The sequence below is a fragment of the Cyprinus carpio genome, chromosome A3 (genome assembly GCF_018340385.1).
Source record: "Cyprinus carpio isolate SPL01 chromosome A3, ASM1834038v1, whole genome shotgun sequence".
Lineage (NCBI taxonomy): Eukaryota > Metazoa > Chordata > Actinopteri > Cypriniformes > Cyprinidae > Cyprinus > Cyprinus carpio.
Genome location: NC_056574.1, coordinates 15,312,954 through 15,330,919, shown reverse-complemented (window position 1 = coordinate 15,330,919; position 17,966 = coordinate 15,312,954). Strand labels below are relative to the sequence as shown.

Genomic DNA, 17,966 nt, shown 5'->3' with positions numbered 1-17,966 from the left:
CATGATGTTTGTGTGGTCAATCAAATTTGCATATCAACTACACTGTGTGGACTACAATGTCAATTCAAAGGGAAGTTCAGAATTAATATGCATGACAATAGTCGGGGGTTGAAATTATGGAGAAATTGCAAAAGCATTAAATCACTGAATTAGAAGTTAAGTATCAATTTTAAATTGGATTAGAATTGCATTAAATATTAAAAAATAATTAACTCTGAAAATCGTGACTCTCCCACTAGTAATTATGATGTTGTGCTTGTGTATCATAAATGCAGTTTTATGAAGTGCATCTGAGTAAGCAATAGCTTTGTGAGAAAGAGACAATAGAGTATGTTGTCACTACTTTGAGGATGGATGATTCCCAACCATAATGCAGTCTGCTTCAAGAACTATCCACTGCTAAAGATACCCGTCAAACTTCATCTATCCTCTAATGCTTTTATTTATATCTCCTGAAGGTCTTTGGAGCTGATAATGCACTGTGAGTAATGTATTGTTCTATGCCAAAACAATGTCTCTTCTTGGGTCCTTTTGAGTTGGATAAGCCCTGAAGACAGTCTGTGACACTTCATCTACAAACACATTCTCTGACCTATCCTTGGCTCGGGCTGAGATGATGTATTTTTATTTGTGGCCTTTTTGCTGCTTTGGGACCAGAAAATCATCCAAGACTCTAATCCCATCACCCACATAACCACCACAGCCTAAAGGGAAAGTCCACCCAAAGATTGATATTTTATCATGTATCCACATATCGCCAGTGACTTTTTTTTTTCCCATGCAACATGAAATTTGAATATCTGGGCCGTTCTTTTCCACAATGAAAGGAATGACTCATTTGTCAAGCTCCCAACAGTGCAAAAAAACGTATGGACTGTTTTCAAAGTCCTCTAATACCATACAATAGCTTTGTTTACGGAACAGATCAAAGTTGAATTTGCCTTCTGTCATCGATTTTTCCTGTTGCATTCATCATACTCTTACAATATGAACCTTGTTCACGTTCAGACCTGTTGATATCACAGTATACACTAGAAAGTCTGTGTGAAGTTTCTTGTGATGACAAGCAGAGTTGGAATCAAGATCCAATAAAAAATGCTGAATGCGTTGCAACATCTTTCCAAATGCTGAGCTGTACAGATACAACAGAATCCCATTTTTACAAAATGCTTATGTGGCTAAAATGCCTAGCTACATAAAAACAACAGAATGGCTAGTGAAGAAGCTGACGTAGCATTATATACTGGCTAAGTAGCCATGACCATCCATCACAGCTGTATTCCCAGCTCGCTATGAAATGCCTTCTTTTTTTGACTATAGTTCATATTTCAGTTTTTTCAGAGTCAGGAATCTTTGGCAGAGTCTCTGTGGTCCATAAGCCACAACCAAGATTCCGAATGAGGCTTAAAGTTTTGAGACCCATGAAGGCCATGGTCTCCAGAACAAGTCTTCAAATTTGGTGTTAAGGTATGCTGTGTTTTCCGAATTGAACTATTTATCAATATCAGTTTTGGCCATCGGTGTCAGAACATGACCTCTAAGACCATTGATTTGTTTTCCTCATTGTATCCTGATGGAAATTCCCGAATCCTCCCTGATCTTACTTCTCAGTATTTTTTACATCGGAAAAACTACATCTGATTTTATCTCAAAATCATTTGGGTAAAATTTCCAATGTAAAGTCAGTGCGCCCAGCAGACCGAACAGACCATTAACCCCCCTCTCTCCGACTGCTCTGGAACTTTTGGAAGAAAGAAACTAAAACTGAAATAAATCAAACCCACACCGGTCCGTGTAACGCTTCACAATTCAATTTTCAGACCACATGGAGCAAATCCAAAAAATTAAACCAAACATTCAACCAAACATTTTTCAACTGCTTCATAAATGAACAATTTACTTTTGTGAAATTGTGACCTGAGAAATTATCATTTGAATAAAATAAAATCTAAACAATTTTCTATTTTTCCATTTTTTTTCTCATACAATTTGCGCTGTGGGCTGTACTATTAGCGCGGGGGGGGTGCCGCACTCTTAACGTGGCTTAATGTATCCTACTAAAACAGTGACACTGGAGGACACACCTTATTAATAATAAACATATAGACTACTATTTACAGACAAGCAGAATAGCCTAGAACATGAAAGCAAATTGTGCTAAATTGTAAGTGTTTTGTGCCCCACTAAAAACCTAAAGAAAATATGTGGCTCAATGAACGAAGACATGACAGTGGTATAAATTAAAAAGCCCAAACTGTATATTTATTAATACAATGTATTTATAAAGTATAGGTAAAGGAAAGCAGATGAATATGAACACTACACGCTAAACTGTTATCGTCCCATAGGCTTAATAAAAGAAGACAGTGTAAAAGTACAGCTAAATTCGGTATACACCTTATTAATGTTGCGAATGTTAGCCTGAATGCACTGTAAGTCGCTTTGGATAAAAGCATCTGCTAAATGCATAAATGTAAATGAGTGTCATCATCTCGGGCAATTAGTTTGACTAAGTCAGCAGAAAGTTGCTCTTCTCATGACCCTCCTGGAGCTTTACCAGTGGGTTTCTCAGGGATGAGTGCTTTGAGATACTCTTCATCATCTAGAAGGGTCTTCCAATCACATCTACTCCTTTCACATCTCTCACTCATCTCACTTACAGATCTTTGAGTGTAAGGTCAGACCACTGTGGCCTCCAGCTTTGTCAAAGCACTTGGTGTCAATTAGTCTCAGCTTGAGATGGCCTTGTATACACTGTTTACAAAGTTTGTAGCATGCAAGCTTTTGTTGCTTTTTTCAAAGCCAGTATGCATTTTCAATCATTTATTCAGTGTTGTCTTTACAACCATGTGGAGAAAGTTATGTTTCTAATATATAATTTTTAGTATATTTTACATTCATCATTGTAAGTAAAAAAAAAAAAAAAAATCATTTTGTGCCATTTTCATTTAAACATGAAAGGGAATTGAAGCTATTATCGCAAAGACTTTAATCTATATAATTTATTTTAAACCACATTTTAGACTTTTTTTTATTTTACTTATTGATAATTTATAGGGTAAGACATGCACACTTTTAATTTCCCTCTTGACCACAGATCTCAACACATTTATTGAATGGTTATGCAATAAACTTGAGTTATTATATAATAATTTTGTGAAACAGATGTAAATTGCAGAAACTTAAGCTTTCATTATAACCTATAGGCCTGTTGGGTAAAATTGGTCTGAATCAGTCATTTTCTATCACTATTATGGCATTGTTTCAAATTAAAAATGTAATTCAGATGTGTTTCTTTGACCTGGATTCTGTTATTGGATTTGTCTTTCATTATTTAATTATTCACCCAAACTGTCAATATGCATTGATTTACATAAAATATTTGATTTAGTATTTTACATTATTGGCACCTTTTTTAAAAATAAATCATTAAACTTGAAATCAGATGTATTTCACATACACTCCAAAATCTGATAGTTAGGATAGATTAACAGCAGGGTTATTTTATTTTATTTTATTTTATTTTATTTTATTTTATTTTATTTTATTTTATTTGCCTCAGAGGATTCCACCTTCCATTGTAAGTCACAAACAATGTAGTTACTTTTTGTACATTTCTGTCAGATGGTGTTTCCTGTCTAAATTCTGGGTCAGAATGAACAATATGCACCAGACTTTATGATGGCATGAAAGGTTAGGTGTCATCCTTGATTCCAAGGTCTCCTTTATGGACCTCAGTATGACAATAATGCAGTCCTGTTGCTTTATACTCTGCAACATAATGAAAGAAAAACCTAGCCCTTCGTCAACCTAGAGCCCTCATCTGTGCTCTAGCATTTGCCCTTGAGCGCATCTTTGCTGCTGCACAACTTGTTTTTTTTTTTTAACCTTCTCTTGTTACACCTCTGCTCAGATCTCAACACCATAATAACTGCTTAAATTCAATTCAAGTCATGCCAGTGAAGGGCGTGTGACTGTAAGCTTTCTTGCGGCGCCGTCAGCAAATCGTTTGAATTTATAGTGTCCCTGATAGACAATTGACAAAAAGCAGAACCTACTGGATTACAGAAAGTGTTTTTCTCTCCTAATTTACCATGCCTAAGTATTCCGAAAGTGAAAATGAAATACATTCCTGAACATTTCTTGCCCTGAAATATTTTTGTCCCCAAATCTAGTATAAAAATACATCTAGATTGAAAACTGAAATGTACATTTGATTATAAGTCATATTTACTGCACACACAGGGCAAGTGGGTCTGAATTAGTGTTGTTTTTTTACTAATGCATAAGAGGAATGAATGTAAAGTTAATAATTTAATCCTATGCAGGCTGATATGGTGTTATACTAAAACAACGTTGTGTGTTTTGGAGAGCAGAGAATTCCTCTGACGTGAGTGAAAGCCCCGTGGAGTTGGATTTGGCTGCCGAAAAAGGCCGTCCCTGCTGGATCTGGCTGCCTGAAAAAGTCACTCTGTACCCACTCTGTCAGCCCCAAAGGTTAAGGTTTGAAGATTAGGATTGCTCATCAATAAACACAAACAATCTGTGATTCATATCTCCATAGAGTAGAGAAATGTCAATACATGCCTCACACTGCTGTATCGGGAGACTTTAAATTGAGTTTCCGGAGGAGGAGATACTCATAGGGTGGCTTGACATTATCATTTAGAAATAAGAAAATAAAAATGTCAACATTTTCCACTCCCTTTTGTCTGGGGTTAATGTCAAGTTTCCCATCTCGAATTCTGTTTAGGTTTGGAATGTTTGCCACAATGAATTAGCGTTGGAGGTGATGGGAAGATATTTCCATTTGCCCTCTTTTCAAACGACCTGTGTTTCCGTGCCCTTCAACCCCTGAGATCATTGCAGGAGGACAAGAGCCTCTTCCAGAGACTCAGCCTGTCCTGGTAATTAGGTTAAAAGGCTGGTGTGATTGGCTGACCAGAGCTAAGCCTGTGTGTCTCTGCCCACTTGGCATTGAGCTGAAGATTAGAGGATGCCAAGCCCTGCTAAATGAGATGAATAAACACTCAAGAAGCCAAAGGGCATCTAAAAAGGCCATTTTAAATCTGTAATGGTGGATTTAATGCAAACGGCAACATGTTGTTACAGAACATTGCCAGATCAATAGGACAAATGGACCGCTGCATGTTTTAATAAGCTCGGTCTAACTGGATGACTTCCCCTGCTCTTTGCATGTCGCTGCAGATGTTAATTGAGAGCTGCACTCGAATGCACTACAACCGATCCCTGTTATTATGTTCTGACGTATGTGCACTTATGCTCTTATTTTCATTTTCTATAAAGCTCTGTGATTCTTTCTGGATGGAGAAGCTCTTCGAGCGCTCTAAGGGAAGCATAGCGGCGGAGTGGACGATATGTCAGACGCATTTAGAATTCTGCCTTTCATTTTTCCACCCACACAGTCCCCCTGCACTGTTGGTGTTGACTCTGCTGTAGAAACCTGTGATTTCCCAAAATGCTGAACAGAAGAAAGGCAAGGATAATAAAACATGCAGGAGGTGATTGGATAGCATTCACTCTCACTGTGCCAGATATACCAGAATGTTCTAGTACATCTCGGTTCTCGGGGGTAAGCGGCGTCTGGTTCATATGAATCATCATCTAGTGAGGTTTGACATATCATCCTCTTCCTCCAACAGCTGGAATGGAAAATTATATTTTGCAGGTAACGTTAATACTGCCGATATTGTCGGCGTCTGAGATGATGGGCCGCTAGGTAATGAGAGTGGATGTTAATGGTGCATGGTGAACTGCAAGCGCGAGGGCACCCTGGCCGGCCGCATGCTTTATATGACACTCAACCCTATCTCTGGGCATCTCCATCTTGACACTCCTCAGCCTCTGCTTTCACAACTTCTGCAACTCACTTAAGGTGCAATTAGGCGGCTGGAGAGTACTTAGTTTATTCTTCCAGAAAGCCACATTGTTCTCATGTGTTCGCTTTTTCCAGAAACTCATCATTAATGTCTTTAAATGATCTGTTGCTGAGTGCTTGGGTTTCTCAATCATTTCTTTCTGCCAGTGTTCTTTTTTTACACAGGTCTTTTGTTGTTGATGTTGTCTTCTTGTTGTAGCCATAGTTTTTCTCTTTCAACCAAAAATATCATTTTAGTTATTTTGTCATGATGTATAAAGTAGCATTAACTTTGCTCGGACTAAAGTTTCATTTTAAAAGAGTGCAAAATTAAACCAAATTTAAACATTAATCAACATTAAATGTGTAAATTGTCCTTGTTGTGAAAACCTGGTCTGCACATCATTTTGTGCAGATGATATATACGTATATATAATATTTATATAATTTGATATAATAGTTTATCATATAATATTAAGCAGCACAACTGTTTTCTACATCAATAATAATAAGAAATGTTTCTTGAGCGTCAAATCAGCATATTAGAATGATTTCTGAAGGACGCAGAAGACTGGAGACTGCTGGAAATCTTTATCATCACAGAGCACTAAATTTTTTACATTTAAATTTTTAAATGAAGTTATTTTAAATCGTGATGATATTTTGCTGTTTTTCTGAGCATTAGAGAAATCCTGCCAACCCCAAACATTTGAATGGTAGTGTATTTGAACGTCTTCTTAAACATTTTAGTGTATTGTTAATATCTTTGGTCATTTCATTAACAGTATGATTTATTCAAAGTCATTTAGTTATAAATTTTATTTTTTTGTTCTTTTTGTTTTGTTTTCTTTATTGTAGTTGAAACAAGGACCCTTTGTTAATGACCGTTTTCGTCAGTCATTTTCGTTGAGGTTAACATTGCTCTCTGTCCACATTTCCCCTCACACCATGCACACACAGGCTATCTATTAGCAGAGGGGAAGTGGACAGTACCAGGTAACAGCCTGGTAAACAGAAGAACAAAGTGCTGCGTTCTTGCACAGAGCTGCAGAAAAGGCTGAAAATAGGCATGCCTTGTCCTGGACTAATATTCATCTTCTTCAGATGCCAAGCGACAAAACATACCACATATCCTAGTGTAGGAGGCGGTTACATATCATTCAAGCTGAACTGCATTCCATATACTGTTCTGTGATACAGGTGCTAGATGCACAACCAACTGCACCTACATTGCATTGATCAAATTAATATTTACAGCCTTTTCCTAAAAGCAATGGTGCCCTCATGCTAAGACTATTGTTTGGGCCACCTGCCAGACGAAAAGCTTTTCTTGGCATTACATTGAAAGAAATCGTCTTTCATGTTTCAGTGCTCGTCTAGGCATGTATGCTTCTGAGTGGGCTGAGAAGTAGCATACGCTCAATCGCAATACGAAAATAGGAGCAGACAAACTGCTCGCTGAAGATGCGCCGTACCAGATGCACTCTAAACACTGGCCTTATTATTTTGACTAAGATACATTACTGCCCCATATCAGAGTGTAAGCTGTGATATTTCAGGCTAATTTATGGGGTGAAAGGGGAAAGAAGGGTAAGTGAGCTTTGAGTTTGCCTATTCTGATCCAGAATAAGCAGAATAAATTGAAAGTGCTTGACATTTCCTTTAAGGTGCACATTGGGAATGTAAATGGGAGCCCTTTTGTTTAAGCTGTCCGCAGTGATTCAGTCTTCAGGCGAATTTATTGTCAACGGTGAAGTCAGTGTGATGAAAACCAATATTCAATCCATACAAAAGTCTAACAGCCCACTTGCATATTTCAACGTCTGTCTATTGGATATGTCAGTTTATACATAAAACTAATGCTGTACTTCGTGTACCCAGCGGCGCGGAGATGCGTGACCTTAAAGAAGTCCAACTAAAAGAAACCTCCATTATCACAGCAGTGAGTTAATGTAAACAGAATCACTGCGGGGGAAAAAAGCAAAAGCCTTTCGTCACAGCGATTCATGAGTGAGTGCAATCTAATTATGAGTGAAGTATCAATATTGCCACTGTCAAGTTTACAGTGGAAATGAGAGACAGATGAGACAGATGCATGAGAGATCTAGAAGAGCAACATACCTGCTTTGATGTTTAAAGGCATTTTGGGTATTGCGTTAATACAGTCGAAGGTTGCTCGGTAACTAGAGATTAATTCAACCCAACCCTGTTCCTTGAGGCTACCCTACAGTACATCTTTTGGATGTTTCTCTAATCAAATAGACCTCATTAGTTTGTAAGTAGACCAAGTCTTCCCAAAACTTGAAATCGTTGTTTCAGATAAGGAACATATCCAAATATGTATTGTAGGGTGGCCTCCAGGACCAGGATTGGGAATCACTGGATTAACTAAACATTAACTACACATTCTGTCTTTCACAGTTAATGTGACTTTGATTTGAAAGCCAAAGGGTGGGCATGAAAGCGAAGGTTAATTATCTAATCACCAAAGATTGCCCTGCAACAAGAGGATTGAAGAGGAAGCAACATGCTGTAAAGGGTGCGCTCGCTCTGGAGAAGTGTTCAATCCTATTATTGTTTCACAATAAAAAAGTCCTTCCTTCCTAAGCATTGCTATGCCATTAGCTTGATGGATTATGAATTCAGCCATTTAATTGTGCTAATGCCGGAGCTAACCTCTTGTGTTTTTTGAACGGTCAGAGTTTGGCTGGTAAGCATGGCCTTGTTAGTGGCCATTGAAAAGTAGCCATATATTAAGATAAAATATCTGTAATACTTTCAGATTACTTCAATTAATATTTAATATTTCGTTTTATTATACATGAGTAGCCCAGATGTCTTCTAGTGATTCTTGGAGGGCTCTTAAAAACCCTTTTCCTTGTCTGTTGCAGTAATTAGATGGTTGGCTCAAAATAACCTGGCAGCAGAATTGTGCGCCCATGAGGAAAAATGGTAGATTTGAAATCGTGTACATGGGGATCTTGCACCAGTTGAGCAGCTGTCATTGAGATGAATGGGAAGGCTGATAGATATATATTTCTACAGGTATTACAGTTCTCCTCAGTGGTTTAAGCGGACATCCTTTGATAATAATGTGCCCATGTTGACTATGGTAAAAACATCAAAGGAAATAGCCTATCTCCATAAATAAGTGATAAAAATCAATTTGCATAAGACTTCAGTTGTACAAATCCAATCCTGTTCAATGCGGTTAGAATCATTAGCCACACCACACATTATATATTTATTTCATTTAAAATGGATGGACATAATTATGGAGATTTGTCATTTCCAAATGCACCACACATTACTGGTCCAATCGATATGTTTACTTAATGGAATAACATGCGCAATCAGTTCGTAGGGGAAAACTAGTGACTACTGGAGCTGTTTGGGTCCATCTCGTCAAAGTGAACGAGAAAACTGCATCGAGGCGCGGACTCTGAGAGAGAGAGAGAGAGAGAGAGAGAGAGAGAGAGAGAGAGAGATAGAGAGAGAGAGAGAGAGAGAGAGCAGTGTTTCTCAGATGCCATAATGGAACATCTGTCGACAACTGAATGACACGAGCGAGATAAAACGGCAAAACTAACTAAAGTACAGGACGAAGATCATGATTTCGCGGAGTTGAACGAATGATTCAAGAAAGAGGAAAGCGAGGACGCGAAAAAGCCGCGTGCATGGATCTCTCTCATACATCCATCATCCCACGCGCGCTGTTCTCCAGGCAAAATTCAACATGATTCGCGTAATGAAACTGTTCGCGGCGAGGTTTTAATGGAGGTGGAAGGTGAATCTCCTGACAGCGAGCTTGAGTTTTAGTCGCCGTTAGTTCCAGATGTATCATATTGCTCCTCATCGGAGAGTTCTCATGGCTCCAGTTGGAGACACCAGAGCTTGGAGAGGCATGTGCGGTCTTTAGCAGCAATAATCGCGGCAGGAAACCTGTCTGGAGGGTTGATAAAAGCAATAAATCCCTACTGAACACAAGTGACCCGACGCGCTATGACAAACTTCAGGGGAAGAGCTTCACCGGCGCAGATGATACGACGCCTTGTGATGTTTTAAAGTGGAGCCTCTCTGATACACAGGAACTTTTTGGATTTACCATCGACATAACTGCGGAGATGACAAGAAGACAGGGCGACATTGCGCCATCACCTGTTATCTGAACACTGTGATTAGTTCCCACAAAAGCACTGAATCTTTATTGCCTTTGGACCTGCTTTCAGTACATTCCGCTGTTCGACATGGAGACTTGTCAGTTACGGACAGTACCCGGGTTGATTTCTTAACGAATACATAGCCATATTGTTTTTATTCCTCTTAACACGTTGTGTTCCGTACATCGATTAATTTTGCACTATGATGGAACCACCACCTTGCTCTAAAAAGAGCCTGTCTCTTTCGCTGCCGGTTCCCCGGGAGGGACAGGCGACCCTCAAGCCTCCCCAGCATCTGTGGAGACAGCCACGGACCCACATCAAAATCAAACACCGCGGTTACTCTGACACCGACCGACATCACCACCGACAGATAGAGCGCTCGAATGCCATGGACACGAGTGACCGGCCGGGGCTCAAGAAGTCCCGCATGTCCTGGCCATCCTCGTTCCAAGGAACCACCAGTGCGTCTTTGAGCAACTGCGCTGGGAATAAGCGGTAAGAAAGCTAAGTGACTAATTACGTGTGAACAAACGAGCTATTTCTGTGTGATGGACGCCCAAAACTGATAATAATGATGCTGGAAGAGTTAAGAGTGCATTGTGTGGAGAGGCAGAACGCGTGGGCATCCTTGATGATGCGTTATGCGTAACGGCTCCAGCATCGCTCAGAGAGCGTGAGTTTGAAATGCCTCGAACGTGACCCCTCGAAGTAACCTCGAACCAGTTATGAGCAGCTGATGGCATAACCGATTACTAATAATGCTAATGAGCTGGATTAAAAGTGTAGAAGAAGCGCATGTAAAAGGGTTTTTGGAGAGCCAAAGCCCACATGTTGTGGACACCACCACCCGGGTCTGAGAATATTTGGATCATGGCATATGCGCTTTCGCTCTTGGCACGTGCAGACACCATATGCTTGTGCCAAAATTTTTTAGAATGATTTAATCAAGCACTTCAGCATCAAAACAAATTAAGACAAATATCATGCTTTGATTTTAGTGTACAGATTAGTGATTCTGTCTCTCTCTTCTGGCTTCATTTAGAATTATAAACTTCATAATACCATTGTAATTCATAGAATCTTTCCATTGCACAAAAAATTCTTTATAGTGGAACAAGGTTCTTTAGATTAATGGTCTTCAAGAAAAGACGTCTCTTTTAGGAAAAGCTCACTGAATAGTTCTTTGGAGCTGCAAAAATTTTTCTTCTATGGCATCACCCCTTTTGGAATTTTTATTTTTTATTTTTTACAAGTGTATAAATGTAATATAATGTTGTGCCAAAAAGCCAAAGCATGCACAGAGACACCAGAAGCACTGTATTCCTTGGATTTTGAATTGAACTACCACAGCACTGTGTAGCGCTGTTATAAATAATCAACTTGAATTAGTTTTATACAGAGAAACACATTTGTCAGCCTGACATTCATGTTGATTTTGTGGGTTTGCACGATATGCTGAAGCATACAATACACTGCTTTTACCCTCAAGGATAAGTGTGGGTGTTGCTCGCTGTGCTTGTACGTAGACTGATGCGCATACAGACTGATGATAGTGCTGGAAGAGGCGAAATGTGCCGTTCTGTTGAGTGGTGCCTCACCAAATTGGGTGATTATTACTGTAATAATCCACTTCTGTGAGGGCCATGAGCCCCAGGGGAGGCAGAGAGCCGAAGGCCCTGGTTTCCTTCCTGTCAACTTTTGCCTAGGCCACAGACGGCCTGCACGGCAGGCTTATGGGAGCCAGGCCAGCTCTGCCTGACTGTATAGTAAAGCCTGATTTGTATTCCCTTCCCCAGGACACGCTCGCAGCCAGTCCAAGAATTAGTGCAGCAGCACTGACTCGAACTGTCCGGCTTCGACTGTGGGTGGGCGGCACAGTGCGAGAAATAGACAGCGAGAGACAGTGTGTGCGTGTGGCTCTGCTGATGTGATGTCTCAAGAAGCAGAGTGAGATGTCCATGTCTATCTGCTCACTTTCTCATCGCATTGATCACATTTTGTTACATGATCATCCAGCAAAGACACAGGTCTCTATAGGTTGTCCAGTATGTGTTGTGTCAGTAAGTGTGTTTACATGCATAATCCTAAATGGATTATTCTTAATAACTTGACAATGTAAGGTCACATAAACTGCTTAAACAGTTTTCTTTTTTTATTGAGTAAAGGCCAGTTTAAGCTAAACCTCAAAGCAGCTTTACAGAAAAATTATTATGTTTAAAATATCTTAATATTGCGATGCCTTATAGTCGCATTTAGTAGATTAGAGCTGGGCGATAATATAGTTTGCATTTTGCAACAATACAAGCAATCAAGCTGTTGACATATGCTATATAGTGTGTGTGTGTATATAGCCCTACACAAGTATACTGTATCTATGCTTACATATGTACATACTTATACAAACAACTTTTTATAAAGAGCTTGGTTATGATAATGTAGTTACATTTTGCAACTAAATAAAAGTGAAGCAATTGAGATTTGCTATGTAGTATATATTATTTTATATGAGCATGCTGTATGTATGTAGATACATTTGGATATAATCCAACTTTATATATAGAGCTGGGCGATAATGCACTTTTCATTGTGCAACAACATAAACATGTACACATAAAATATGCATATTTTTTGCTAGTTATCAGCCTGTTCAGTGTGTATGTATATGTATGTTTGTGTATGGATGTATTTGTGTATGCATTGCTGCAGGCTTTAGAGAAAGACGCAGATGATAATGAGCAATTTTTTGCATGTATGGTCACATCATACATCAAGAGGCGGTGGTGGTGGGGTGGGTGGGGATGGGTTTTCATCATAGTAACAAATTTTTATATTTATTCTTTTATGCAAATATATCCTGGAAGCCCTTTAATGGGAGCTCTAAGCAGGGTGCCTTGCCCCCTATGTGTATTTATTGAGCTTAAGTAATATACTGTTTTGAGTCCAGAGGACCCCCTCAATGTCATCTGTTCCTCTGAGCCTGGGGCAAAACTTAACCTCACAGCTGCATGCCCAATGATACTCTAATGCCTCATGTTTTGCCATGTTAGAGGATGATGAAGTTCATGACCTTTTTTTGACAGACTTATATCACCCTTAAAGGAATATTCAGGGATCTGTGCAAGTTAATCTCAATCAACAGCAGTTGTGGCATAATTTTGATTACTATTAAAAAAAACTGCAACTCCTCCCTTGTTTTCTTTTGAGGGTTACAGTGAAGCACTTAGAATGAAAGGGGCCATTTTTGAAGGATTTAAAACAAAAATGTGAAGCTTGTAATTTTATAAAAGCACTTGCATGTGTATTTTTAGACCTGAAAAGTTGTTCTCATCATTACTAATTAAATATAAAGTCTATATGTTCTGCTTCTCTGGGTGAAAGAGCTGTGCAGTTTAATCTAATGCACAATAGTTAAAGCTGGCGGGACTTGTGGTGTATTTAGCTTCAGCCATCCCAGTATATAATCTCCAGAGCTGCTCTAAGAATTCACTTCACAAGCATTTCACCATTTCATTTAATAAAACGTTTGTCAAATACACAGAAAGACAAAAAAAGTTATATTTAATGTAAAAAAAAGAGAAATATATTACTATTGTACAATATAATGTACTTTTCAAACTCATAACAACAACAACAACAACATTTTATTTTATTATTAATAATGTTTTAAGGAATACCAAATAATACTTATTTTTGGTCCATGTTTTAATTTCAACAGTAAACATCAGCTCTTTGTTTGACAAGAAATTAAAGGTATTGTTCAAATTTCATTTATTACATTTTAAAACATTTAAATGGTTGAAGATTTATGCACTGATTTGATTACCATTGTTTGTAATAATAAATTTGTATTACATCATACACACAGAATCCAGAAAAAACACCACAGAATGTAAAAATAATAAATTTAATAAGGAACTATTATTCGTAAATGTTCAATAAGTTATTCAGTTATTAAAGTTGTATCATTTTGATTAATAAAATTTGATTTTAATAAAAAATTGATTTAATTAAACCATTAATCAGAATCCAGAAAAATAGAATTTGGGGAAAAATAAAACACATTTCTTGGGGCCCTAATTATGCTACGAGTGCTGTCGATTGAGTTTAAATGAATTCCTTTAAATAAGCACTGTTGACAGAGTCTGAACCATTTCCAGGTAGATGTTTGTAGGAACAGTTTCATCTTATGAGTTTCTAGAAGACTTTAATAAAATGGAAAGTAAACTCATAGGGGCATATCTGCTCTCAGTTCAATCATTGGAGGTGATGTGACTGAGCACACCAACTAAGAAAGTAATCAGCAGTTATCTCAGGATCTTCAACCTCTCAGACCCTTTGGTCCAAAAGAATCTCATTGTTCTCTCTGATGATTTTTTTAACGACTGTCGCTAGTATTTTTCCCACCTATATACGCTTGTCCATAAGAGGACGCATGATGACTGATTTATTAGAAACACCATGACTCCAAATAGAGTTTTGAACACCTTTGGTTCTAAAGATTGATCATTCAGCTTTACTCAATTTTCATTTTTGTCTGTGGCAGCATTTTTGATTTACTATTCAATATAATCACATCCTTCTGTTTACTCCCTTCCAGCCATAGCTTGTACTGTATTTGAGCCTTTTTAACCGTACGTCCCACTGAAATATTGAACTGTCACTCGTATTCCCAAACTCACCGGCTCTGCTTTCAGTCATTACAAGTTGATAGGACGCCATGCGTGCAGTACCGTTTCTCAGATGACAAATGCTGTTTGGCAGCTTTTATTTCTTTCACATAAAATGAATTTGTGAAACCTTCTGCAACCTTACCTTGGGAAGGAGGTAGCATTATTGAATGTGTCCCATACCCCAGTGCACTCTGGGAAGTTACCACTGAGGAGAGAATGACCGACACTGAACAGAAGAACAGCTCATCCTGCAGTTCTGTTGCTATGGTTACATTTTGTGCTTGTGTAAAATAGATACATTTTGCCCAAAAAGGCAAAAGGAAGTTTCATTCCCTGATGTGTGGTATGTTGCTTTAATATGCTGAAGTAAATACGTTTTATTGCTGCTTAATGTGTAGTCCATTTACACTTTCAATAAGTTGGCATCTCTGAGAACCCACAGATTTCCTGTAAGTTGCATTGTTCCTAGTTGTTGTTTATTAGTGTTTATTATTTTCAGTCACTGGCTGGTTTTCGATTACTTCTTCTGTCTACTGTTGCCTCTTACTCGGTCCGGTCTGCTTTGTTGCACCTAGAATTGAATAGATGAACTACGCTGTGTTTATTTGACAGTCTATTGGAAAGCTGCCAAGCTCGTTAAGTGCTTAATTAGATAGACCTGTGATTAATTAGCTCAACAATTGCATTGGCGTTTCAGATGTAACACTTTGTGTAAATATACTTTGTACCCCATGCAACCAGTCCATAGCTACATACTAATGGACATTATTACTGTTCATCTCAAGTTATCTGCTTCTCCTTCCTCGCTGCCAAAAATGCAATCTATCCTCCCATATATTGCTTACCTAGGCTCCACATTTATTTGCCTTTGCTGCCCTCAGAATTGTCAAACTTCAAAGCACTCAACATGCTACGCATCCTGTGTTTGAGTGTTTTTTTCTGTTTCTTTCAAATGTCATCTTTGTTGGCCCGACGATCCCTCACTGATTTATTGAAACCCACCGACACTTGAGTCTGTTATTGTCTGGTGGTTTTGGCCCCTCCTTCCTCTTTTGACGGATGAGTGTCTCTCACTCATCTCTCTGGCTTTGAGCATATTCACCAGCCTGTGTTTCCTCTTTTCAGCTTCCTCCCTCCACATCACGCAGTCCATTTGATTCTTTGTGCGTGATAATCACTGACTTCGATCTCAGCCGTCTGCTTGCTTTTCTCTCTCTCTCCTCCTTATCATCTTATTTGTCTGATTTTCGCTCTGTATCCCTTGCTTTCTCTTTCCTCCAGGCGCTTTTGTGCGCCCTATTGTGCTTTCATTCTTCCCCGGGCCTTGTGTGCCACTTACATTGTCTCTCACGCACTTTGCTCATTCTCACTGCTGAGTTAATCACACCGCTGGCCTATCTTTAAATCTATCATTTCTTCCCACTCCCGTGCATGTCCGCAGAGATCATCAGAGGACCGGCAAACTCATCTAATTCTCCCCCTCTCTTCCATTTCCCCAGTGGCTGAATGAACTGCCCGCCATTAGACTTTCTGCCGTCACTTATTACTTCTCCCATTCCCTGTGGGTACAGTCCTGTAAATGATACTGCTGCCTTTCACAAAGCCCTTGCATTCTCTGTGCCATCCATCAGTTCCCCACAACACTTTACAGTAACGCACCAGCCTTTTAGCTCACACCCAGACACATCCGCCTGCTCTCAAGATACCTGCGGTTTCCTTCTGCTCCATCTCTGCTCTGTGTAATTAGGCTGGCTATCTGAAATCTACACGATCATTAACAAGTTAAAGCTTCTGAAATAGTTTAATGGGATTATTCCATGCTTGCAGCATGAGACTCTCTTCAAATACCCATGCTCCACTCCAGATGTGGAGAAATGAGGCAAAACCAAGGAGATAATAGGTATATAATATCTGGAGGAAACTATGCATTTACATTGCCATCCATCTCACATCTGACACTGGTAAAAATCTGCTATATAAGGATGAAGTATTAGAGATTTATATGCTGCTTAAAGGGATAGTTCACCCAAAAATTAAAATTTGATGTTTATCTGCTTACCCCCAGGGCATCCAAGATGTAGGTGACTTTGTTTCTTCAGTAGAAAACAAACAAAGATTTTAAACACAAACCATTGCAGTCTATCAGTCTTATAAATGTAAGTGGATGGGAATCACGGCTAAAACATACAATAAAACAAAAAAAAAAACATACACATAACAAAACCAAATTAAACCCTGCGGCTCCTGACGATACATTGATGTGTAAAGACACAAAACGATCAGTCTGTGCAAGAAACTGAACAGTATTTATATAGTTTTTTTTTTTTTTTTTTTTTTTTTTTGATTTGATTGAAGTGTTGTAAGTGTTGTTAGTATTCTGAGCATGTTCTCAGCAGCAGGCACGTGAGGCATCATCTTCTTCTTGTGGCTTTATGGCGGATCACAGACTTATAAGTGCATTACCGCCACCTATCTCTCAAATGGACCATTAACACTATCTACAATCTCAATTAGGAGTGTCAATGGTCCACTTGAAAGATAGCTGGTGGTAATGCACTAATAAGTCTGCAATCCACAATAAAGCAAGAAGAAGAAGACACCTCATGTGCCTGCTGCTGAGAAAGAGACACAGGGTTTAATTTGGTTTTGTTTGTGTATGTTATATTTTTAGTTTTATTTTTATTGTATGTTTTAGCCGTGATTTCCATCCACTTCCATTATAAAACTGACAGACTGCAATGGTTTGTGTTAAAAAATCTTCATTTGTGTTCTACTGAAGAAACACTTACATCTTGGATGCCCTTGGGGTAAGCAGATAAACATCACATTTTAATTTTTGGGTGGACTATCCCTTTAATTGTACAAATTGTTATTTGGTAAGAATGGAACGCTTCTTTTAAATCCCTCATTCTAAGCAATAAAGAAAGCATGGCACAACTGCAAGTAACCAAAGGGGCACTTTAGCATTGCTGATTAAAGGGGCAGGGGCTAATTGTATATTTTTCATGCTTATTCTGGCACTGTACAATTTCCCATGGACTTCCATTGTAAGTGCATTGCTTTTAATGCATTTTGTCAGAGATAATTCAGTATTATGTATTGTGGAAATCAACTGGATGCCACAGTTGCTGTTGATAGAGCTTAAATATAAAATTTTAATTCATTTACTCACCCTTTTATGGTTCCAAATCAATATGAATTTCTTCCATGGAAAATAAAAATGTGAAAGCTCCAGTTCCCATTCATTTTATTTGC

General features: G+C 38.6%; 1 protein-coding gene across 1 annotated transcript in view; it reads left to right on the top strand.

The window, feature by feature from the left end:
- Positions 1 to 9,354: 9,354 nt before the first annotated feature.
- The window catches only part of LOC109110286 (cAMP-specific 3',5'-cyclic phosphodiesterase 4C-like), a 43,061-nt gene continuing 34,449 nt past the window's right edge, over positions 9,355 to 17,966 (top strand). The window contains exon 1 of the mRNA XM_042720259.1: positions 9,355 to 10,536. Coding sequence (XP_042576193.1) covers positions 10,241 to 10,536 — 296 coding nt within the window. The 5' untranslated portion in view covers positions 9,355 to 10,240. The remainder of the gene's footprint in view (positions 10,537 to 17,966) is intronic.